General features: G+C 39.3%; 1 protein-coding gene across 5 annotated transcripts in view; it reads right to left on the bottom strand.

Annotated features, from left to right (window-relative positions):
• RNASEH2B (ribonuclease H2 subunit B) overlaps positions 1-18,032 on the bottom strand; it is a 45,530-nt gene that overhangs the window by 20,299 nt on the left and 7,199 nt on the right. For all 5 annotated transcript variants that reach the window (XR_009964846.1, XM_062618954.1, XM_062618955.1 and 2 more), the window contains exons 2-5: positions 11,906-11,977; positions 8,861-8,968; positions 6,565-6,641; positions 3,808-3,928 (exon numbers count right to left, since the gene is read on the bottom strand). Coding sequence is in view for 4 of the 5 variants with exons in the window: in XM_062618954.1 (XP_062474938.1) it covers positions 3,808-3,928; positions 6,565-6,641; positions 8,861-8,968; positions 11,906-11,977 (378 nt within the window). In the remaining variant the exon portion in view is untranslated. The remainder of the gene's footprint in view (positions 1-3,807; positions 3,929-6,564; positions 6,642-8,860; positions 8,969-11,905; positions 11,978-18,032) is intronic.

Here is an 18,032-nt window from a genome sequence, read left to right on the forward strand (position 1 = left end):
AGTTAGCGACTATGTTTGATAATGTGAGTATATATTGGAAAGCCTTTTGTTCCCTAATGTGTCTGGTGCCTATAAAACTGGTCTGAGACATCTGGAAAGATTGGGTTTGAGAAATACAGATGGAATATAAGTGGTTCTACAATTAAATAATATGTTCGTGATCGGGTAATCACTATGTAGACTTGGAAGTTTCCCTGATGTATTGTTGAGCAAACTGCCTAAAGCACATTTTAACATCCATTTTCTCAGTGTTTTCCATAACGCTGAAACTCATACGGCCCCTTTTTCCCTACCTTCTGGGAATAAAAACTTGGCAATATTAGTTAGTTATTCTAATCAGGTAACTTTTTTTGGCTCTTCATGTTAATCACATCAGACAAGATCACAGTACAGTTTTTGCCTTGCAAAATGAAACAAAGAGTAACAGTCTAGAACTGGAATTCATAACCTTTTCTTCAACCTTCTCAACTGCATGTCACACTCGATGTTCAAATTTATTAGCAAACAACCTGCCTCACCCAGATTTAATGAGCTGTAACACACCCTTTCCCCAGCTACTAAACAGGTAACTAGGAATTTAATCCAGCAAAACGAATTTTCAGTGCCCTTCAACACTGAGGCCAGGGAAGGTGGACTCTCTGCTAATTCAGTAAGTGCAAACTGCAAGCGTGCTCTAGGGTAAGAATTTGTTAGACAGCTGTTACGTGCCTTAAGATTTAATTAAAAGTGAAATAAATACATTGTTAAGTTCTGCCAAACAGCAGAGAGGGGCAGAAAACTCAACACAAAAGATACTTTTTGCCCTAAAACCTTAATCCTTAAACAAGAAAGGCTACAAAGTGGATAACAGGTCCCAGAGCTAGAAAAGAGTACCTTAGTCATAGTGGTACTTTTTACAGGCAATAAAAGACATAAGAATATGAAACACATAGAAGTGGATTGAACAGAAAGGTGACCAAATTTTACCTTACATTTCAAAACAAAAAAAACAGGAAGTGAACATAACTTCTTTAACAGTTAATATAATTTGCTGGGAAAATGACACAAACTTATAGGTATATATAATACATTATTAAAAATACTAATGCAAAAAACAAGCATTAAAGCATTTTTACTACTGTCTAACAGAATACTGTTTTTCAGGGGATGCTCTGAGGGATAACAACTGCAAATACAGTTTCAGAATGAATACAGAGGTTAGGCCAAGATACAAGACCTTGTCTACAGCACTTATATATATATATATATATATTTTTTTTTTTTTACTTTGCTGTTATGAAGGGAACATAAATAAAGCCCAAAGGAAGCAGTGTTGTTTGGACGAAGTGCCCCTTCAGAAAAATAATCCAGACCTTGTCCTACATTCCCATAGGATTCTTCTTAGTTTGACAGACAAGAGGATCTGGCATAATTTTTCACCTTCTCAGATGGGTGCACAGAAGATTAGTACTCTTTCTCTCACCCCTAGCTCCTTACGCAGTGTTAGACAAGTTGTAGGGGACAGCAATTGCCTAAAAGCTTAATAATAGTTATTACTGGAAACACTTATCACTTCATGAGAAGGCAAAAGCAGTTTCGCAGTTCAGATGCATCTGTTTCAAGGAAGTCTTCTCTAAAGTCAGACCTTAACCAAAGAAAAAGATTCCTCGCCCCATGATACTGAATGTAACTGTTTTCTGAAGGTTCTTCTGGAAATACAGGAGTATCGGGATAGCACATAATTCTGACTGCCACAGTACCAGCAAGAATGTAACAAGAGTCTTGCTGCCCAGATTTCTTGCTTTCTTGTTAAAGTGACCATTTATCATGGAAACATGTCATGTCCTAAAGTTCAAACTGATTTTCTGGGGGAGGCAACTGCCCTACATTACATTATGATATGCACCATATCATACTGGAAATTAAACTTGTGCATCTAAATCTTTCAAGAAAAAAACACAGCACCCCCCTTATCAATGATGTAGCTAGAAATAGAGGTCTGGTGTTTTACTTCTCAGCAAGGTTTTCATTCTTCTACCACCTTTCTTAGCTACTCCCCAATTATCTGCATGTTACCTAAATATTTCTTCTTACATATATATGGAGGGCAGAGTGCTTCATGAAAACAAATTCCTAATGTTTCTGGCTTCCATTCTGTGTACTTCCAACTCCCTGGAGGTATTCTACATGAATAAGGGTCAGGCACTTTAGTCATTTTGCACCTGGTGGTAAATTCCATGTTTTTAGACTCCTGTGTTTTCTTCTGTAGACTTCCCATCTGTGCATAGGGAAATTTTCATTCCGTATCAGGAAGTCAGCAAGTGTAAGGAGAATGGTCATTAAAGGACTGAATATAAAAACTGAGATCTTATATCTTCCACAGGTCTGCCAAGCTGCAAAAATTATGCAGTGCTACTTCCTCTTCCCTAGAAAGCATAAATTGTCCTCAAACACAATTAAAAGCCCCCATACCAAAGTGTATTCTGGGCAAAGGTTTAGGAATCTATGCATAGAATAGATACTTTGCTGATTTTTTCCATTTAGATTTTCTCTCTCACACACGCATTCCAATCAAGTTCTCTTTTTCATAGAATCATAGAATAGTTAGGGTTGGAAAGGACCTTAAGATCATCAAGTTCCAATCCCCCTGCCATGGGCAGAAACACCTCACACTAAACCATCTCACCCAAGGCTCTGTCTAACCTGGCCTTGAACACCACCAGGGATGGAGCATTCACAACTTTCCTCGGCAACCCATTCAAGTGCCTCACCTCCCTAACAGTAAAGAACTTCTTTCTTATATCCAGTCTAAACTTCCCCTGTTTAAGTTTGAACCTGTTACCCCTTGTCCTGTCACTACAGTCCCTAATGAAGAGTCCCTCCCCAGCATCCCTGTAGCCCCCCTTCAGATACTGGAAGGCTGCTATGAGGTCTCCATGCAGCCTTCTCTTCTCCAGCCTGAACAGCCCCAACTTTCTCAGCCTGTCTTCATACGGGAGGGGCTCCAGTCCCCTGATCATCCTTGTGGCCCTCCTCTGGACTTGTTCCAACAGTTCCATGTCGTTTTTATGTTGAGGACACCAGAACTGCACACAGTACTCCAAGTGAGGTCTCACGAAAGCAGAGGGGCAGGATAACCTCCTCCAACCTGCTGGTCAGGCTCCTTTTGACGTAGCCCAGGATACAGGCTACATCTGGGCTTTCTGGGATGCGAGTGCACACTGCCGGCTCATGTTCATTTTCTCATTGACCAAAACCCCCAAGTCCTTCAAGTCCTTCTCCACAGGGCAGAGGACTAAAAAATTATTTTTTTTTTAACTTTTAAAAAATTAAGTCTCCCTTCTCAGCAGCATGTTCCTTCTTTTTCAACTTTTTCCTACTCATCATTTTAATGCCTTGCAAGAAAGGGAGAAGAAAGCTAACTGGACAATGGTTAACTTCTTCCACACCAGACCATCCAACACTTTGTAAAGAATTGAGAGAGCTGTAAAACTTTCATCAAAAGGCAAAGAAACTTCACAACACATATGGTACGTCAAGAAGAGAACTCTGATCAGTTTATCATTTTTATGACATGAATTGCACAGGTACTGTGCAACAAGACTGCATAAAGTATTTTAGTTACATCAGATAATCTGAGATCCACACATTACTATTCATAATACTGTAATGACAATTTCTAAACTGAAATGACTGTTCTTAAAGTACAGCTGCATTCAGCACTCTGGGTGTTTGGTAAAGCAAAACCAAGTATTTAAATCTATCTTGTAATGAAGTGACACTAACAAATCCAGTCTTTTTTAATTTTCCCCAGCCCCTTTTTTTCACCTTTTACTTCTGTTATATGATGTATGTACTGTTTAACATCTGCACACTTCAGCAGCAATGGGCAGTTAGGGTAGTCTGCGTCTAGCACAACTTGATCGAGTGGCTGAAACTTTCCTTGTTGCTGAAAATACATCAAAGGGATTAGAAAGTGTTACTATAATGTTAAGACACATATACACACCACACTTATATAAAAATACATATGCATGCAATGGCCATGGCATTAAAAAGGATTTAAAGAAGATCGTATTTTGAATGGTAACACATGACACAGTCAGAAACTGATTACAAAGCAAGCTATAAATATTTATTTCAAACTAGTAAATACCTGCAAAATGCTGAACTCTTCAATTGCTGCACTTAAAAGACCAAATTTAAAACAACACAGGGAGAAACTAATGTGAAGTACAGTGGGATTTTTTGGAAGATGACACAAGACACAGTAGTCAGTGTGTGCCAATAGCATTTTAGATCAAAACCTGCTGGATTAAATCCAGTGTCATAACTTCCATTCAAATTTTGCTTTTCCTTCCATAAAGATAATTCTCAAAGGAGCAGGGCAGCTTCTGGAACACAGTATTAACCTTTCACCTCTGCAAAGTCAATTCCAGTTTGGCCCGAGTATGTATATAAAGTGATTTTGGCACAACTTAAATAGCACCACACATGACAGAATCATCAAACAAATTTTGCTGTTGCCAAACAATGCATAATCATTCAGCACTGTTTGGCACAACTGGCAGCCTTCCCTTTGGAAAGATCCTTTAGTGCATCAGTACAAAGACTCAGTGAGCTCTCCATCCTTAGAGAGTGCATGGTCTCAGGAGCCATTGCTGAAGCCATTGTACTGGTCAGCATGAAAAAAAAACAGTTGGGTATACTGCTTTCACTATTAATTAATCCTCTTGCTGGACAGTCAGAGGCTTAATAAAAGTAACCATCCATTGTTAAATCACAATAAAAACAAGCAAAAAACCCCAAACAAACTAACAACAACAACAAAAAAGAAACAAAAACCAAAACACAACAGAAAGTATTAAGTTTTTTTTCTCCTGGAAAATAAAAGGCAAAATAACAATGATAAAAAGAATTTTGTAAGAGGCCGAAATAAAGCTGGAATAGACTGTTTCCTATATATAACTTACTTGCACAAACCTGCTCGTGTCCCAAAACAAGACAGCCACATTTACATTGTGCAGTAGAAGAGATACTAAGCCAAGAAAACCTGCTGGATAGGAGACGGCTCTGCTCAAAAGACACATTAAGCAACCCTTCATCACACTATCAAAACCAAAGAATGGTGCAAAGGATGATACTAACACACCCAGTGGGTACTTTGATACCCACTAGTTCAAGCCAAGTGACTGTGCTGCATTCAAGTTGGTCCTGCACAAAGTATCCGCAACACAATCCTCAAGACTTCCTTTTACTAAAAATCTAAAAGGCTAACTTAGGCAGGGCACTGTAGGAATGCATTTGACCTGATTTAGGACTCAGAACAGCTCTATGGCACTTATCTGGCATCGTGTCCAGCCAAGAAAACCAGAAAACCTAGAAAACAATGTACCAAGAAAGTATAGGGCGGTACACAATGCTTCTCAGGTACAGAAACAGTGGCAGTTGTTCTTTACTCAGGCTACCTCAACACCTTACCATACAGCCAGAGGACATTTACTGTTTCCCTAATTTAGGGTTTGGTATAAAGCTTTAAATGGATTCTGAATTCGAAGACAGCAGAGTGCCTAGAGAATGAGCCAAACTATTCCTTGTGAAATGACTTCTGATGGGCCATCCTGAAGAAGGAACAGACCACAAAAAAGCAGAATATATTTGCACATCCTATACCATAAATAATTTTAAAATAATGACAGAACAATAGGTTACTATTACAAATGTGCAGTAGGACTTCATTTCTTCACCATATAAAAATTTTCTCTTGCATTCTCCACTTGCAGTCTAAAGCACAAAACAACAAACAACCTAATAGGAAATGCTATTAGAGCAAAAAACTCTTAGGATGCATAGAGCGAATTTACTGCCTCTATGAAAAAGAAAAAACCCAAGGATCAACCTGTACATTTTATTTTATGTCCTTTTTACCACCCACAGATTATAAGCAATAAATCAATAGTTTTGCCTATGCCTTTTGATAAATTTCAGAAATTTAAGGAGGTTTTGCCATACCCATGATAAATACAATTAAGCCATTTATCAATTATACAACTTTCGGACACTTGAGCACCCTGTTGCTGATACAGCATCTCTACAAATACTGCTTCTGAGAAAGCAGTGTTTCCTTTTAAGTTCAAACGGCCACAGAAATGTTTCTTCTTTTTGTCCATAGCATCCAAATTCTTCTTTCTTTTTCCCTTCTTTCCCAAAATGACTCATCTACTGATGCCTAAGAAAGGGCACTGGTTTGTTTTACTCTGATGACATCTCATAATTTAAAATTCAGTAGTTCTGGGATAGGCTCTCACAGAAGGGCAAAAGAGATTCTCTGTTTTCTTAAAAAGGAGATGATCAGAACTTGCTGATATTGGAAGCTGACTCCTGGAATATACTTTACTGACAAAAAAACCCTTCATGCAAATAAAAAAAAATATTCTAGGGTGGGTATCTCTGCTTTAAATGCAAATTAAATTTCCATTATTATGGAAACCCCTCTTTGTAAAATTAACACAACTTCTGCAGAAGATGAAGACAGAAATAATGTTTTCTCCTAAGAATTCCAGTGAAAAAATAAAGCAGGCTTACCTCCTTGTCTGCCTTGATGAGGTAGTAAAGTATCAGAAATAAGGGGTCCATCGGTGTAACAAACAGAAGGCGTCCATCTAAGTGACAGATACCTAAGAGTAAGCTTAGTACCAAAAAGCTTAATATATTAACTTTTTTTTTTTTTAAATGCTTTTCAGGAGTGTGGGCAAGAAGAAAATATTTTGTTGGGTTTTTTTAGTATTCCAGTATTTTAATAAATGGGCAGGAAAACAGTCTTTGTGATTTTACACTAAAAATATAGAGAGAACTCAATTCTCAACCCTGCCAAACCAAAGCACAAGCTCCACTATAGGTCTGCTGGCTTCAAGCACTCTTAATTTTGCCTTTTTCTTGACTATATTAAAACCAGCAAAATTGAAGCTGCCCTCTATTGGGAGACTTGGGTGTAACAGAAACTTGGTTTTAGATACCACATACATACAGTATACTACACCTCAAACCCTGGGCAAGGCAACACTGTGCTGGCTGAAAAGGTAGGCAGGGCAAGAAAGAATTTCAAGAGCTAGTTAAGTTAGATATGCCTCTCATCTGTATGGGGAGAATCTGCATGCAATCTCCTAACAGAACAAAATAAATAAATCAGAAAATATGGCTCACTATGTCGTATTCAAAGTTAAACACAAAGGAAGAAGTTGGTTTCCCACTGAAACAGACACCTCGGCCCATCTGGACCTCACTGTAGGACAACGGCTTAGCCAGGCTTTTTGTATAATTGTAGATAATTGGAAACAATGTAACATCAAGGAAATTCACTAGTAAGACCAAATAATTGATGACAATTTGACACTAATTAGCAAACCAAAAGCAAGTAAATGTAATTTTTCTTTTGTTTTAAATCACATGATTAAGATAATTAAAGTAAATTCTCTTGCAATAGCCCTAAAACTAACAAAAGATGGGGTAGGAAGAACATGGTCTGGACAAAGCTAACACCTGCATTGCTAATATGATGCATTGCATGAAGCAAAGCAAGCATTAGGCAAAGCAAGCATCAGGACTACTTACAGAAACACCAGTCGCTTTCTCAAAGCTTTCATTTAAATGCTTTCCACTGTACCTTTAGGAAGAGGTATTTTTATTTGTTCTAAAGAGTTCAGATTCACTATAGGTGTACAAAGACCTCTGGCCTTCTCTGCACATAAGACAATTTGCAAACACAGTTTTTTTGTGTAGTTCTTCCCTTGACTGTTTCAGAGATGCAGCAGCCTGACATTCATGAACAATTTCCCCCTCCCTGTATCTTTTAAAGAAAACTGTGGTGATGATTCCTTAAGGCAACTGTTTCCCAAGGGCCAAAACAGAGGTTAGAAAGGGAGGGGGAGAATATAATGTGGACATAACTGGGAGCAGGGAGCAGACCCAGTCTTTTGGCTCACACCCAGATGGAGCAAGGAAAAGCTCACAGACATACCGCTTGCATTGCTATATGCGCCTGCAGAGGATGTTTAAAAGTTAACACACGCTTTGGGATATTACAGTTAAAGAAGGCTTATGTCTGGTGGGGTTGCTTTTATTTATTACTAAAAATGGTTCTAGTTAAAAAGGATAAAATAAATATACTTTCATCTCCTGAATTAATATTTATCGCTTGGTCTATGGACATGCCATCAGGGAAAAACACTGCTGCAATGGCATCCTTACTGATAAAGGATTGTTAAAGCTGCCACAAACAGTTACACAAGTTTCCTCCACATTTTCAGAAAGGCAAGGTAGGATCAGAGAATGACTAGGATGTTTTAAAAGAGCTCATTCAGACCAAACACCGAAATGGCACCTTTAAACAGCAAACCTATCTTGAGATACCAGCACTCACACAGGGGACTACAGAGGTAACTAAAAGAAAGCAAGACCATACATTCCAATGACTGGAGCTCTAACACACCACTCAGAGCTAAGGCACTCCAGCCCTTTTTCCCCCTTGTAGGATAACACATATTTTACTTACAGAGAGGACTTTCTGGTGTGATTGACAAGGCAAGCTAAGTATTTTATGGCACTTCAGTTTAAATATAATTGAATGACCTCCCCTCCGCCTCAAAGACAAATGTACATCTGTCTAATTGAGGCTGCCAAAGGCAACCTTTAAAAGAGAGACCACAAAGCTCTCAGCCCTGGTTAAATCCAGATGGCAAATGAGTGTGTCAGAAGGTGGGGATGTGATGCAACATGCCCCAAACAACTCAGAAAAACACCTGTAAATTTACTAGAAGAGAGAGGAAAGGCCTTTGTATGAACATTAGTTACAGTTGGGAGAAGGATACATTATATTTCTCACCTTGTTGAACAGTCTGACCTATAAACCAGGAACGATTTTCCTCATGAAAAGCTTTCACTTCAAACAGCTGCTGTGCACCACTATTGAATAAATAAAGGGTTGCTTCCCCTGTTGAAAAGAAATCTGGTTTGTGTTTGTAAGCTTTCACAAAAATCAAAAGAATACCCAGTATGTCTGAAGAATGTGCCTTATACATACAGACACTCAAACATACACACATTCTATATAAACTCACTATAAAGAAGGCTCAGACAAAGAAAACTATTATATACAGATGTTCATTTACTAGCTTTATAAACCAAACTGAATTTGAATCAATAAATAAGATGTGCAAATAGTTCATCTTGCAACACAAGGCCTTTGATCCAAACACAAATCAAAATCACTCAAGAAATCAGCTTTTGTCTCTGTACTGAAGGGGAAAGGTGGAAAACAAGAAAATACTCGCTCCCTCCATTATGTTTGTCTTCAAGATATCAGGCTCTGGGTTAGGGGAACAAAAGCCTCAAACATTAAATTGGCAATTTTAAATATTTTTTGTGTGCATTAAAATGGACTGCAAATGGCTCAGTATAGGCAGACAAATAAGGTGAACTAGGAAGCTAAAAAGTTGCTTCGAAATGCCCATCAGAATCTTGGTATTTTGGAAACCAAAGCTTTATTTTAGGCCACCCTATAGCACAGCTCTGCCATTTCACATTAGGTCTGGGTTATAATAAAAAGGGTGACAAATATGTTGTGAACAGGATTGTATTTTCCATATTTAAACCAGAAAGCTGCCAGAACTACAGAAGGGGTCACTGAAATTTGGTCAGTTAAGTCTGTGGCTGGACTGGTCCTGCCTTGATTGCCAATCCAACTTCAAGAACAACTACAACATGCCGGTCCTGCTCAAAACACATAAATTGCAAAGCTGCACTGACTTGCTGGCTCTAAAATGTCTCAGTGTAAGCCCCTGCAAGCTGACGCTAGCACTGCTGTTCTCAGTCTGCAGAGATCCCTAAGGGTGGAGGGATGTCAGCTAAATTGGGCAAACGCATTTCTTCCCCAAAATGACTGATAATGCTTTTTTTCCCCTTTATCCGAAAGACTGACCAGATGTTTAACCTCACCTGAGGAGATAATTTTAGTTCTCTTTTTCTTTTAGTTCCCTCTTTCTTTCAGTTCTAATTTTTCTTTTGGGGAGGACAGAAGTGAAAACTAGATAAGAGGGGGAGCACAGATTTCAATCATTACCACATGCTTCTCAGCAAGAGTCTACACCATAGTTTGATCAGTACCAGACATCAAACTATTCACAGAACAACTTAAAGACTCCTACCAGTGAGCACACTAGCCAAATTCAGTGATGAGCTACAAAATTTTATGAAAGGGACTAATATTACCTAACTCCAGCTTCTTAATTTACTTTCTTTTGTTAAAAGGACAGTCACCACAAGTTCCCAGCAGCGTCATTACACAGAAACTCCAGGGGATGGAGAGAAAACCTAGGCAGCTTTGCTCAGAACGTCACCACTTCAGTGAGTTGCCTAAGTTTTGTGGTATTGTTATTTCCTTTCTTTTAGTTCAGCACTTTTAAAAATGCATCTTGTGGTACTTCTGAACTGCAAGCTAAACCCTAGTTTATAGTCTTTGTAAGGGATAAAAATTTAGTCCTTTTCACCTGTCGAAAAAAAGGACCATGCATACTTTTATTTAATAAAGTGGTTCACACGAATTCTACTGTGCCGAGTCCTTCAGTGCGCATTTATACAATATCTGGCATCAACAATTCATCTGTTAGACCCAAATGTAAGGAAAATACATTAATAGGGTGTTCCCAGTCCTTCCATTTTCAGACCCTATACTTATAATGGCCTACATAACTGAAAGTTTTTGCAGGTCTATAAATAAGCTCCTGTAAATTCTAAAGGAACACACCCAGACAATTATACTTTAGGTTTTCCCCAGAAACCTTTCCCAAGATCTCTGATTCCACAAAGTAAATAGATTTCTTCTTCCACAGAGAAAAGCAAATTAATATCCACACTTTTAAAAACACAGCAGATTAGAAAGCCAATATAACACAGCAGGTGGAAAATATCTGTGGCTATATATTCCCACTGCAAATCTAAGTATTCAAAAAGCAGGTATCATGATGAATAAGTGAGTTCACATTTTGTATCTATTGTTTTTAATTATTTTCCCCTTTCAAGAACAAGTAGCAGCTACTATACTGAAACATTAAAATGTACCTGAAGACTTCAGTTAAACATATATAAATGGAAGCAGTTAATTTCAAAACAAAACCATACAACTTACGGCTACAGAAAACAAATGAGCTTATGAAAAGGAAAAAAAAAAACAACATGAAATGTGGTTTTCAAAAAAAAAAATTTTAACCCTAACAAAGGCTTACTGCAAGTTTCTGTTATAATGCCTCGGACTCCAATTATTACATTACTCAGTAATAACAAATCCTCGACAAAAAGAACAATTTGTCTAGCAGAAAATAGCTGAGGGATGGTAGTGTCATTATATTGTCTATATTTGCTGTTTTTTCCAATGTATTTTGAATTCAGTGTCTCATCATCTATTAACAAGAAAAGAGACACCATCACTTGGACCAGAGCAAGAAGAAAATTTGATTTTAAAATGAAAAGACACAAAAAACTTGGTAAGTATAACTGAATCAGATCTTGTAACTCTGCCTATTTATTTTATAGCATAAGATGAATGCTATGAAGCCTAGATTTGAATTAAAAAAAAGCCTAGGCTTAACACCCAACACTGTAAGCTCCCCAAAACTAATGCACTTAAAAACACAACTTACATTACACCTCTTTGTTTGTGCTGCCAATATTCCTGATGAATAAACAGTTCAACCAATTGAAATTATAAAAGAAATGTTTGCATAGCATTAACTATCTGGCATCACCAGCAGTGGTTTTTGCGCGTAACACTTATACTATCATCATTATTTCAGCTTGCAAAATATGAACGTTTTGGTGGTGGAGGGAATCAACCAGAACATTAACGGGCTCACGAAACAATTGCAAAACTTGCCTGTGCTTGGATTGCGCAGCTTTGTAAACAAAGGTTCGCTGTCAGGTGTCTCCGGAAAATCAGTAGCAGCCTCTGTAGGGGGAGAGGAAAAAGTTATGACCTCGTAAATGAAGAAGTATTTCACGGTCTGTCATGCTTCTCCCAGGCATTCAGAATCAACTGGACTGACACTTTTTGAAAACTCATGTATTTTCTGCCTGAAAGTTATAAGCTTCAGCCCAAATTCATCCTACCTGATCAAGACACCTAAATTATGATTCCAGACTTCCTGGCTCTATCTGCCACAGGAAAGATATGCACCTGGGGATGATTTAGATTTTGAAAACCATTTCCCCCTAGAGAGCCTCAGGCAAGAGAGGCCCTAAGTTTGACATCTCAGTTAAGTGAGATGAACTGATATGTTGCCCTGTTTAGTCACAAAGACAATGGGAATGCTTTGGTAAGTTAGGCCAAGTACAGCATGTACTAAAAAGTGCAAAAGGTAAAATATTCATGGGAAGAAACGGTGGTCCTCTAAAGCTTTCAAGAAGCCAAATTATGCAGGACTACGGGTCAGGAATTGTCCGAGTGGTTGTTACTAAATATGCACACTTGTTTATCTGTTATATATAATCTTGAAAAATAAAGAGTGCATTTAACTCCCTCCAGAGGAAAAAGAAGCTGAGGGAATACAACACCTCTGGCTTAAGCCTCTGACAGTTGCTCTCCTTTCTCCTTTCTGTGTCTTTAACCAAAAAGAAAAAAAACAAAAAAAAAAAAACAAAAAAAAACAGACAAAAAAATCAGAACCACAAAGTACTATTTCCCTGTGAAAATTTAAAAAAAAAAAATTCTAAAAAGAAAACAGCTCCCACAAGGATGCTGAGTCAAGTCTGAGAAAACATCTATAAGGATCCCCAGTTAATTATATTCTGTCCAAATTCTCTTTTAGGGGAATTCTAACTTATATTTATGAAAACAACTTCCCGCATCTGAATGAAGAGCAATATGACAGCATCATCCTTCTTAGCTTGCACACTGCCAGTTCTGTCCCAGTTTCTTTCATATAGGCATTCATCAGAGCAAGGAAAATTACTAAAGCATTTCACATACATAACCAGTATCCAGACCCCAGAGAATGGACCTACAGAGATCAGACTGATATTCGCTGCCGAGGAAAGCAGAGAGGGGCGGCTGAGGCGAGCTGCACAGCTATTCACAAGGGAGGCCACTGGAAGGAACAGAAGTGCCACATCGTCATCCTTCACCTTTCAATAGCATCCAGTAGGTTTGTGGAGAGGAGATAGCACAGTTCTTGTCTATGGAAAACAGGGAAGTAGGAACTTCAAGTACACCAAAAATAGGTGTCCTCCACTCTGGCTGAAAGCCTTTCCCCAGCACACCTGGAAAGGGCAGGTGGACTTCTCACAGGCTGTTCACTGGCACCTCAGTGGAAAAAAAAAAAGGCCTAACTAATCCCCCATCTTTCACATCCACTCCTGGCTATTCAGTTGTGCCACAAACAGAAATTGCCCAGATAAAAACATAAGCAGGGCTTAAAAAGCAAGTGTGCTTTGTGATAAAGTGTTGGAGGACAATAGTTCTCAGAGAGATTTGGAGAATTTACAGTCATTTTCTTCCCCTAAATTTTTAGCAGAGTTTTCAGGCGGCTTGAAAAAGTGTTTTAAAAAGTTTCGATATAAGTTGAGGGGTTTTAATGGAAAAAGTCCGTATTTGCTAACCAGACTTGCTTCATATGCTGATACATAAACACACACAGTTGTCAAGCTACATTTGCTCTGGCAAAGGCAAACTTCAAATTTCTAGAGCTGTGTATATTTCAATTCTTGACCACAGTTTAACATTAGTTTATTTTTTGTTACATTTTAAAACACTACATTGATTAATGACATTGAAAGAAACACACTGCATGTGCTTACTTTGATGTGTTTCACATGAACACGTTAAAATATACACACTAAATGTGAGTTTCAAAATTTAAAACAAAACGCAAAACAAAAAAAAACCCAAAGGAACTTTTAACGCTCACTTGCTTTGCTTTCTTCATGCACAGATTTATGAACACTGGGAATGAGTCCAGCTGAGTCCTAAGCTGCATCTTGTATAACGCGAACAATTAAGTAGACAATCCTTCCTAATGTAGCTGTTTTTAATGAAGTTCACATCTTTATTTAGCTGATCTGTTCTTTTCCTAACTTTCTAGTAACACACTGGATTCATCCATCCCCACTAAGCCTGGGAGACACCTCCACACAGGGAGCACTCAGTGTAACAAACCCAATGGATACAGCGCCCCATCTCTTCCTCATCAATCCTCTTGTCTTCCCAGCCCAGATAACCACCCTCCAGCACCACGGCCTGCCCCATACTAGCCCAGCCTCAGTACCTTCTTGCTCTGCCCCTTTGTATACGCAGCCTGGCCCTGCAGCTGCCTTGGCTCGGCCAGTAGCAATTCCTCACATGAAGAGGAACACAGCTCTGCCCATTTAGTTCTTTGGTCCTCCCCAAGCTCCATGGGGCTCATCACTGCACAGAGGACAGCAGTGACGATACCTTAATGAAAAGTCTGAGTTGCAGCCTTCGGTCTCAGTATCTCCTGCTGACAGGATCATAGTGTATGTCACATTCTCTACATAGCCACCACAAAACATGGTTTACCAGAAGGGGCACACACACAAGAAGTGGACAAAGGCAAAAGTGGTCTCTTTGAGTTTCTTTCACCTTCGCTTTCCTCAAAATATAGGCAATACCTCACCACATTTCCAGGAGCATCTGAAGTATATTTTTATTACAGATTGGCTTTACTAGATGTCAAGCTGGCAGATAGAGAGGAAACTGGGAGAATACCTGCTTGGAAAACTGCATGCAGTATTAACATGGCCTTAAGGGCAAAAAAGGCCCTAATTATCTGAATTTAAACACTTCATGACTAGGAAAAAGCTGCACAAGGAATTTTTGGAGTTAGGTGTCCACAACTAACTTGTGTGTGCTCTGGCCTTTAGCCAGGAAAGGTAACTGGATTTCTTTAATATCATTACATTTATCAGTCCGGGTATTTGGGCAACGATTTCTCCTAGCTAAGTAAATACAGACTTCTTAAAAAGCAGTACTGTAGCAGTTTTCTAGCAAAACTAAGAGTTAAACTACCAAAAGTCTTGCAGCTTACAGCTGCAGGTTACATACAGCGAGTACAGGTCAGCTTACTAACAGATGTGCCAGTATGGCATGCTATTATCCTAGGAAAACATTCACTACAAGGATACAAAAACTGACACGGGGTACAGAGAAGCTCAATTAATTCTGTCCCAAGGAGGCATCTCAATTTGCAAGCCACCCTCTAAACTGCCAGGGAAGACAGCTGACAGGCACTTCCAGGGGGCACCCGAACCCACCTAAATCCTAAGCCCACCTGTATCATCCCCTGCAAGTACATGCCTCTATCACCATTGAACTTACACACACCTCCAGCAAGACAGAATGAATCCAGATATAGTACCACTGCAGCTGTACCAGAAGAGGAAGTTCTGAGGACAATTAAATGCCAAAACTGGCCTGATAAGTATGTCTACTTGCTTAAGTCTATGGTTCATTTACTGTTAACCGAATCATACAAAGTCCATCTAAAAATGTAGGTGATACATCCATCAGTTGTATTGGACTCTACAGACAGAAACTCAGAATCCTGAAGCTGAGCTGACTATAAAAGCTTAAACAGAGCTTTCCATTACAGAAAACGAGAAAAGCCTATCATATTTCTTGGAGGTCAGACATACAACCAGGCAAATTCTATAAAATATATAAACAGAACAAAGTGAAAACGAACCAGCTGTCAAAGGATTTCTGGCAATAATTACTTCCACAAAGGATAGATATGAGGCACTAATGAATCTGGCTATTAAAAAAAAAAATGTACAGCAATATGAATAAATTGGAAAAGAACATTAAAACTCCCACTAAGATCTATGAAACTGTTATGGATGATGCAAAGACTATTCATGTGTTTTGGTGGTTTTTTTTTGGGGGGGTTGGTTTGTTTTTTTTTTAATAGCTTACAGAATACTATATATAACAGACTAATATCAAGTTATATGGAATTCCCATGCAAAAAGGGGCCAGCCAAGCAAGCAAAAAGGCTGTAAATATCTGTCAATTGCGTAAGAGGAAAAAACCCTCTGAGAGCACAAATTTCCCTACCACCATCGCCCTGCAAAAAACAGGATTATTTAAAAGTCTGGAAATATAAAGTTAAGATTTCATTTAAAAACAGATATTAAACTATACGTCACCTACACAAGTCTTTTCCATTCCCTTCTTAACTTCCAACCATGCACGAAAGGTGTGTCAGACAGAGACATTATGACGGAGCCCACTAAATGGACATTTTATGGAAGACTTAAACTCTGTAGCCTAAGGGTAAGACATGCTAAATCAAATAATCATTTTATTTAGGTTCTTTTTAGAATCAGTCAACCCTGAAGTAAATGGTTTTAACTCAGTGCATGTGTCCTCTGTCCTGCAGCATGCCCTGAAAAAATTCCAGTGAAAATTAATAAATCCAGTACTTTGTAGCACCCAAACTTTTGAAAACTTTTGTAAGCTAAAAGGTTAACTATAAGCATAATGAATGAATTCAGGTATGCATAGACTGAGGGTACTGTTTCATGAATGGCTTCAAATGACCAAAGATCACAGGTCATTGAAAAGCTCAGTCCAGAGATCCCAACCTCTGTTCACTCTCCTGTTGTACATCCCTGCTCCTTTCTTTCCACTAAAACTAGCAATCTCATGGCCACATAGCAAGTCAGCTCAGTTCATTCATCCAGCTGAGAAATAACCAGTCACAGAAAAAAAGTATGGATTTTCACCCAGATCAGTAAGCTCTTACCACAGGGTTACATGACAAGTGCAAGGCCCTACACCTGGGTCGGAGCAATCCCAGGCACACCTATGGGTTGGGCAGAGAAGAGATTCAGAGCAGCCCTGTGGAGGAGGATTTGGGGGTGTTGGTCGATGAGAAAATGAACATGAGCCAGCTTCAGTGTGGGCTCGCAGCCCAGAAAGCCAACCGTATCCTGGGCTGCATCAAAAGGAGCATGACCAGCAGGTTGAAGGAGATAATCCTGCCCCTCTACTCTGCTCTTCTGAGACCTCACCTGGAGTATTGTGTGCAGTTCTGGTGTCCTCAACATAAAAATGACATGGAACTGTTGGAACAAGTCCAGAGGAGGGCCACAAGGATGATCAGGGGTCTGGAGCACCTCCCGTATGAAGACAGGCTGAGAAAGTTGGGGCTGTTCAGGCTGGAGAAGAGAAGGCTGCATGGAGACCTCATAGCAGCCTTCCAGTATCTGAAGGGGGGCTACAGGGATGCTGGGGAGGGACTCTTCATTAGGGACTGTAGTGACAGGACAAGGGGTAACAGGTTCAAACTTAAACAGGGGAAGTTTAGACTGGATATAAGGAAGAAGTTCTTTACTGTTAGGGAGGTGAGGCACTTGAATGGGTTGCCCAGGAAAGTTGCGAATGCTCCATCCCTGGCGGTGTTCAAGGCCAGGTTAGACAGAGCCTTGGGTGAGATGGTTTAGTGTGAGGTGTTTCTGCCCATGGCAGGGGGATTGGAACTTGATGATCTTATGGTCCTTTCCAACCCTAACTATTCTACGATTCTATGATCATTGGAACAAAGCGACAGAACCCATAGCAGAAGCAGATGGCACAGAATGTAACCTACTCTGTATGTGACACTGGGGTCTTTGACCAGTGTAAGCCAGCTAGAAAAATAGACTGTATGAGACTTCACAGAGGTAAGAAATCAAGAGATGAACCACAAGACTACGTTGTTACTTTCTTGGCTCACAATAGTCTCGGGGGGGGGGGGTACTCTCAGGCACACTGCTCGATTTACCTCTGCAAACAGCCTCTTTTGCAGATGCTTATATGTAAGACATGGCTTCGCACTTGCAAACACTTGATTTTTGGAAATCTTCTTAGGTGTTACTCAGCTATGCTAACTTGATGTTACCTGACCACCTTATCCTCTCCTTGACCATACATATTACTAGCTTCAGTAAGAAAACTTTTGCCATGCCTGCTGTAAAAGATAGACTGGTTATCAGTTACATATGGT

Source organism: Pezoporus occidentalis, unplaced genomic scaffold (assembly GCF_034315485.1).
Source record: "Pezoporus occidentalis ecotype Australia unplaced genomic scaffold, CSIRO_AGI_Poc_V1 ctg207, whole genome shotgun sequence".
Taxonomy (NCBI): domain Eukaryota; kingdom Metazoa; phylum Chordata; class Aves; order Psittaciformes; family Psittacidae; genus Pezoporus; species Pezoporus occidentalis.